This window comes from Lactuca saligna, chromosome 7 (genome assembly GCF_052625555.1).
Source record: "Lactuca saligna cultivar CGN05327 chromosome 7, ASM5262555v1, whole genome shotgun sequence".
In the NCBI taxonomy this organism is placed as follows: domain Eukaryota; kingdom Viridiplantae; phylum Streptophyta; class Magnoliopsida; order Asterales; family Asteraceae; genus Lactuca; species Lactuca saligna.
Window position 1 is genome coordinate 182580432 of NC_136423.1, and position 8105 is coordinate 182588536.

At 31.7% G+C, this 8105-nt stretch overlaps 1 protein-coding gene across 1 annotated transcript; it reads left to right on the top strand.

Annotated features, from left to right (window-relative positions):
* The first annotated feature begins 4601 nt into the window (after positions 1–4601).
* LOC145005077 (uncharacterized protein At4g26485-like) lies at positions 4602–6446 on the top strand. Its single transcript, XM_078964125.1, has 3 exons — positions 4602–4826; positions 5441–5639; positions 5728–6446. The coding sequence occupies exons 1-3, from the start codon at positions 4625–4627 to the stop codon at positions 6371–6373; spliced, it is 1047 nt and encodes a 348-aa protein (XP_078820251.1). The 5' UTR covers positions 4602–4624; the 3' UTR covers positions 6374–6446.
* Positions 6447–8105: the final 1659 nt, after the last annotated feature.

Below are 8105 nucleotides of genomic sequence, written 5' to 3' on the forward strand. Positions count from 1 at the left end.
AGGTTCTAGAGAGAGAGAGAGAGAGTAAAGAGAAGAAAGAATGGGAAAGGTGTGAAGAAAATGAGGGTGGGAGAGGTGGTATTTATAGGGTGAAATGTGGCTGAACTTGGTGTCACATGTCACCATCTGGTGGCAAGCCTTGGGGAGAAAGCAATGGCCAAGATTGTGCCACATCACCCATTTTCGCACAACACACTTCCGACTTCTAAAATCCGTAACTTTCACATACGACCTCCGTTTTTGATGTTCTTTATATCCACGCGTAGGTAATAATAAGATCTACAACTTTCATTTTGACACCGTCAGCTAATTCTCGACCGATCTTAAATTTAACAGTACAAGGAGATTATACTGTTAAACGTCTGCGTAAAATTAATAACTTCTACATACGGACTCTGTTTTTGTCTGTCTTTTTACCGTTGATTTCCTATTAATGAGATCTTCAACTCTCATTTATGTTGCGTAAGCCAAAAACCGCTCGAACTAAAATTCGAGTTTCAGGCCGTGCACTGCTAAGCCGAATCTTAGAAAAATCATAACTTCTTCATACGAAGTCAGATTTGGGCGTTCTTTTTATCGATGTTCTTAGTTTAACATATTCTACGACTTTTGTTTAGATTGCTAAGGCTAAAAAGTCTTCTATCATAAATTCACTATTTACGTTTCCCGGTGTCGTGCCGGTTTTGTCGTAAAACTTCGGCGGGCCATAACTTCTTCTTTATAGCTCGGATTTCGGCATTCTTTATATGCACGGAAACCTTGAGACATATTCTACAACTTTATGTAGAGATATCGGGATTATCTCACACTTTAATTTTGACGCTCATTTTTATTCTTTATTAATTATACATTTATAATTAAATAATAAACACATAAACACACATAATTCACATAATACTCAAATATTTCATATTTATTACTTCAAAAAGAGTTACAATAGTTGACCTAGACTATTACATTGACAAAAATGCTTAGCCCTGAAAACCCGGGCGTTACACAAGAAGAATTGAATCCAATATGGTCTCAATACTTATGAATATGAATAAAACACCTTTTATCCATCACCATATTGATTACACATTATTCTGTTTCAATTTATCAACTTAACACTTGAATTAAAACAATAGTTGTCCCATGCTCCAAGCATGTACACTATGTTTTCTAAACAATAGTCATGTCATACTCCAAGTACGCACACTATGTTTGTCTATGATCCTTACTTTGTGAAGTAGATCAATTGAACATGATTCTAATGATGCTCATTTCACAATCCCAAATCCTTACCGTAAATGTAAGAGTATCAAATTCTTGTCATTTACTGTCATCTGTTAGATTTTAAACTCATATGCATTGATCCTCTTGCAATGACTATGCATGAACGTCACAAAGACTTGACAACTGACATTACAAAGTATTCTAGTGGATATCAATTCCATGGAAACGAAGTCTCACATTCAAAATACATTCCTTTGAATATCCTTATTGCATAAAAGTTTCTAACTTTATCATAGATTCTTAATATCCAACTCCTAATATGGAAAACATTTCCATATTCCATTTTGACAATCACTTCTGAACAAGAGCTACCTCTTTTCAGAATATGTCAATATGCCCCTCTCCAAAATTTAACATCATACTTCTAACTGTCCATGAGAAACCAATCTTAGGTAAACCTCAGATTATTCTCGACAACTGCTTAATCATTTCAGTCATATCCAGTTCTATTCCTTTTTTCCTCTTAATGATCTAGGCATTTAAAAAAAAAAATAGAATGGGTAGATATTGTAGGACATGTGATCGATCCTATACCCGAAGCATATGGAACATGATTCATGATGTCTCACATAAAGACATGATACTATATCAATCTTTTGCTATAATATTTTATTTTCCATGTTTTCAAAAATCGACTATGAAGAGGGATGCCGTAATCATAATCGAAATTTGAGAACACAATATATATAGAGTTCCCTCATGTTGAACCATTCTAACATGAAATTCATATATATATATATATATATATATATATATATATATATATATATATATATATATATATATATATATATATATATATATATATTCTTGACTAAAGATGATTAAAATCTCAAACTAAACTTTTAGGATTGAAATGAAGTATAATCTCCTCTCCCTTAATTATAGCAAAACAACCTTTTAGGATTGAAATGAAGTATAATCTATTCTCCCTTAATTATAGCAATACAACCTTTTTTCAAGCGAAACTTTTGTTTTCTATAGTTAACAATACTTATCATTACGCTCCCACTAGCATAATAATTATTTAACATAACAATTATGCTTCCACTAGCTTTGACATGTACTCAGAAATTGACTTCTAGAAATCAATACTTTATTGACTTTCATCACCAAAGTTCAAACTTCTGATACGAGATGCTTTGACAAACTTTATCTAAGCTACTCAGACTCATACATCTTTCCTTAAAATAGCTCACATGCGTGTTTAAAAAATTATGAAGAGAGATGTAGTAATCATAATGTTTAGACCTTTTTTCCATTTCTCACAAGTCCATGTTAGTGTGCCGATTAACCACACACACTCCACTAACGACTTGAGAATGCAAATATCATAATTGCTATCTACTTAAAATATACTTAGTGAAAGCATTTCCTTACCATCATTTTCATGAATCAGAAAGAAACCTTATGACACTTAGATTTTATGGTTTTTGTGTTCCTATCTATGTGAATTTGTCAAAACCATAATCACAAGACAAGGTTAGTGACAAACTCAAACTCATATGAATTGAACTTGTTCAATCTTGATTTCATGTCTCTTGGTAGCGCAAGGGCCCACAATTGCTTCCAAGTTGTTATGCACACAATTGAGAACTCACAGGACTTATATACATACTCAACTTTAATGGAATAGGCACAGAGGCAATAATTATGTCAACACTATAGGTTACAAACCTCAAGTCGTGTGATAGCGATAAACTATAGGGTTTATCCTTGATTAGCTCTTGAAACATTAAAGACCTTTAAGACTCTCACTGTCCTTTTGACATAAGTTTCTCTTTGTCAAGAACCATTCCTTGACAACCAACCAAATATTCAAGAGTCAGTGCGGATTCTTATCAAGATAAACACTTCACACAATTAGCCTTAGTTGGTCTTTGTTTTATCCAAAACATCACAACTTACCAATTTCAAATGTACACGAGTAGAAAACATTTTACTCTTACATTTGACAAGTGTTGTAAACCTTTTTTAAGATGTGTCACTTAAATTACAATCTTGGAGCATGACTCTAAGACTTGTTTTGGAACGAAGTATGTATCACTTCCTTGATTTAACCATTTCAATAATTCATGACTCCTCTTCTTAGCCACAAGAATGCACTAAGATGTCCCCAAAGGACGAATTGTGATATGGTCTCACAATCATTAAGATGATCATAACACATGATATTAAAGTACTCTCCCATATTTCCAGATTTGAAAAACTTTTATCTTTCTGCCAAATTTGATTCTTCCCATTCGTTCTGCCATACATCGAAACTTTTCCATTGTTTCATAATTATACTTAAACTATTAAGTATAACCATATTTACTAAACTTTAGTAAATCATGACGAATAGTCTTATCGATCCTTTTTGGTGGACTTTGACCTGCACCCACCCACTGTACCCGATCCTTTAGTCATTCACCTGACTCACATATACATGTGGTCAGGGAATTAGTCTTAACTTTCCAAAAAATGAAGATTCTCACTCATCATGCAATTCAACTTGCATGATTCTAAGTTTCGTTTCAATTGAAACTTGAATGATGAGAGAATTCATTAATGCTAGAATTCATTATTTGGTAAATTTAGATACTACCACAGATGAAAGAATCAAATTCATTAATGCTAGAAACATATAAATATTAACTTTCCATAAATACCATTGCAATGAGATATAATATAAAGTAAAACAAAAATTTTATTTATTTATAAATGCGGAAAAACTTTTCCCTTAGAATGCAACTTTAAATGGAAACTATGCTATTACATATTTGTCTTTCGTTGATACTTTCTGACTCGCCAATCCAAACCCGACACGATTGTCATCCCTATCTTGTACCATTAACATTAATATACTTCTGAAATCCAAAATCCGAAATAGCCTCATCTCATACTTGATGGTTATTTCGTTAAAAAAAATTCCTGCATCCATATTGATCATTTTTATGAATGTCCTTAAAAATTCTTACGATTTCAGATTAATTGGCTAAATATTTGTTTATAAGTTGAAAAGATATTATGCATATTTTGTAAAAGAATAATATTGTTACATAGTTACATAATTGAAAAAACCGGTGATGCATAAATAATTACTTAAAGCACTTCCCTTAAAATATATGATTATTCAAATGGCAATTCAACAAAGTTTAGTAATTACTTAACCCACAATTCGACACCTCACACCTCATTTGTTTTTTTTTTTTTGTTGCAAAACTCAAGTGGCAATTTTCGTAATATTTGATCCACCAATGGTCTCTTTTGCATTGCGTTTGTTAAAAGTTAAAACCCACGTCCCCGCACCTTTCCACATTCGGCTTTCTCTCTCTCTAGTTTTCTGTGAGAGAAAACATCTGTAACAATGGCGGAAATTGTACGGAAGCATGGACATCGTACGTCGATGAATAGACGCGATGAAGATGGAAAAGAAAAATGGGCGAAGCATTACTCTTCGAATCACCAGATACTGTTAGTTGGAGAAGGAGATTTCTCCTTTTCTCTGAGTCTGGCGATGTCATTTGGCTCTGCCTCAAACATTGTCGCCACTTCTCTCGACTCTTATGGTAATCAATCCTTACTGCTTTTATCATCTATTAAATCGCCGTTTCCAATCCTAAAAAGTCAATAAGTTTCCATAATCAGCTTGATGCATCATTATATTTGTTAAGATTGTAGGCCTATTTTTTTTTTTTTTTTTTAAGCCGTTCCTCCATGGTTAATGCTGAAAGCGTATATTGACTGTGATAAATTTGATCCTTCACATTTGTGTTAAACATTTAGTTATTTGTTTGTATCAAGCTCTTAGTTCTGATTTCAAAGTTTTCAACCCATTTGTATAAAGATGGGTTCATTATGTTATTTGTATCAAATTCTTTTGGAAGTTCATTTACGTTACATTTTAGTGGTTTATAAACAATGGATAAGTAAAACTAAGTTTAATGATTTGGTATAGATATGAATAGTGTAAAACTCTTTTGATGTTCACCGTCTATCCACACTGTTCATTGTAGTGCATATACCTTTTTTCCAACATAAATTATTAAATTGTTTAAAATAACGTTTGTAAGTTTAATATCTATTGATTTGTTATTAATTGAAATGATCCCTTTTGGGAAGCATGGTTTTCGTGGGTTTTTGGGAATGTTTTATGATTGGAGCAAAATTTGATTTTTCCTAGATATTCTTATCAAGAAATACAATAGAGCAAAATCAAACTTAGGAATCCTGCGTTATTTTGGAGCTCAACTATTACATGGAGTTGATTCAATCAACATGAAACTTCATACCGATCTTCGAATCCGAAAGTTTGACCGAATTGTATATAATTTTCCACATGCCGGTTTTCTAGGGAAAGAAAGTGACCACTTGGTCATCATGTAAGCTTCATTTTACTTGAAACTTTTCAAACTCCATAAATATTTATTTTTCCTCTAAATTTCAAAGTTCTTTTTGCTTTACTCATAGGATGCACAAAAATTTGGTTCGTGGTTTCTTCATGAATGCAATCGACATGTTGCTTCCAAACGGTGAAGTTCATGTAACTCACAAGACTGCTCCCCCGTTTGACTCATGGAATATCGAAGAACTGGCAACTCAAAGTGGTTTAACATTGATTGAATGCATCGATTTCAAGATTGAAGATTATCCTGGTTATAACAACAAAAGAGGAGATGGTAAGGATTCCGACCTTCCATTTCCTTTAGGGAAGTGTTGTACTTTTAAATTCATATTGTCTTCACAAGCCATGGAATATTTAACCACTTCACACCATAGAAGAAACCCTCAACAACCTCAAGAAATTCCATTACAAAGAGGAAATGCGAGGATGGATTCGAATCCTTCATCAGTTATGATGAAGAGCAAGGAATGCTTTTGGATTTTCAGGGAGTATTTCAATCACGCGCGACTGACATCTGGGAAAGCTGATGACTTTCTTACATATTCTGTTAAGGACATGCTAAGAATCGGATTTGAAAGATACAAAGCAGAAAATCATGGAAAACCCTTGGATGGTTATGTAGATCTTTTAAAAGAGCTTCATAGCTTAAGTAAACAGAGGGTCACATTCTTGCAAAAGTGGTTGATGGAAATGGATCACTATCGCTTGTAAGGTCTGATTGGAAAAAAAAAAAAAACATGTAAACTGTGATTTCTGGCTTTTATGTTTTTTTTAATGGAAATATATCACGTGGGCACCACATCAGAAATTTATTGAAACAGAATTAAAATTTACTGATCTAAAATGTATAATCAGAAATTTAGAGTATTTTGGAGTTTCAAAATTAAGTTTTGGTATGGGATCAAGTCAAGAAGGCTATACACTGCGTTGACAGAGAGAAAATGTTCCTTTTTTATGTTTCGCTAACCCTACGATTATCACAGGGTATCCTTGGTGTATATTTTGGGATATTAAAAAAGTGTATTTTCCGAATATATATATATATATATATATATATATATATATATATATATATATATATATATATATATATATATATTTGGGACAATGAAAACTTCAATAATCAATAAAAAATATATACATACATTTTTATTTACTTTTCGAAATTCGAAAAACATAGTTTTTAGTTTGATCCATGGCTTAAATAACTATATGTCAAATAGAGGCCCATAAACGCCGGTTTTAACCGGTTATAAGAAAACCGGTTTCTAGTTAAAAAAAAACGGTTCCAAACCAATGGGTCGGTTATTTTTAGATTAGTTCTTAAAAAAACAGTTTTAAAATAAACTGGTTCAATAAGTGCATCTCTATGTTCAAATGATGTTGCAAAAGAGTTTTCTGGGTTTAAAATCAAGTGAATTAACATTTTGATGTCCTTGACAATAACGATTTTTGTTTTCATGTCTTGGTGTAGTTGAGAGAAAATTTCAAATTATATACCATTAACGGTGAGTTCAAAATCCAAATTAGACCATTTCTCTTTTAAATTCGGTGATCATTTTGGTAATGAGAAAAAAATATTACTATATTAGGATATGGTCACTTGTGAATATCTGCTATATTAAAGAGTGTTACACTCTTACTATAGGATAGAACATATTCACCAATATTTCATTATTCAATTTGTATAGTATTAGCCTATGTATCATTTTGTTATATATTTAATTTATATGTTCATCATTCTATATACATATACGTAATGGTGGTTTGTTTGAAAACATCCAATTCCAAAAAAGCAAATATGAAATTTAGTTTGAAATGTGACCTGAAACGGAAGCCATAAACAAAATTCGATTTCGTTTTGATTTAAAGATATTGGTTTTTTCACAGCCAACTCAAATATGAAGAAGGTGATTGGCATTGCATAAAATATAAAATAACTTATATTTTTCCTGTAATGATCGCTTATACACATAATTTTTATTTCTATTTGACATGAAGCTATGAACTAAAAAACAAACATGTTATTTTGATGCCCAATGCAGATAAGGTGTTTTGGGCTACAAAGAGTGACAAATGGCAAATGCCAATATCAATTAGTCGACCATTACTTTTATAAAAATGATTTTGATTTTAAATTGGCGTTTTGGATAAATTGTTTCTTTCACGTTGTTTTTGGTAAATTCGTTAAAGTGTTACTTTTGATACATAAAATGTTTAATTTTTTTATTTGGTTTGAAAACACTTTTAATACATAAAATGTTTAATTTTTTTTATTTGGTTTGAAAACATCTAGATATGAAAATTAGCTTCAAAATTTGACCGATTAAAATATTGGTTTTCCAAAGCAAAGTCGAATACACCTAGCCATATATAGTTCGTAGTTGTGACGTTTCGTATAAAATCCTATTGTTATCTTCATAAACGTTTGTGATATCTTATA

Bases quoted from the DNA above. Each gene is read 5' to 3' on its own strand.
- LOC145005077 (XM_078964125.1), top strand. From the start codon at position 4,625: ATGGCGGAAATTGTACGGAAGCATGGACATCGTACGTCGATGAATAGA. The intron at 4,827-5,440 runs GTAATCAATCCT...GATTTTTCCTAG, and splicing joins CACTTCTCTCGACTCTTATG to ATATTCTTATCAAGAAATAC. The intron at 5,640-5,727 runs GTAAGCTTCATT...CTTTACTCATAG, and splicing joins AGTGACCACTTGGTCATCAT to GATGCACAAAAATTTGGTTC.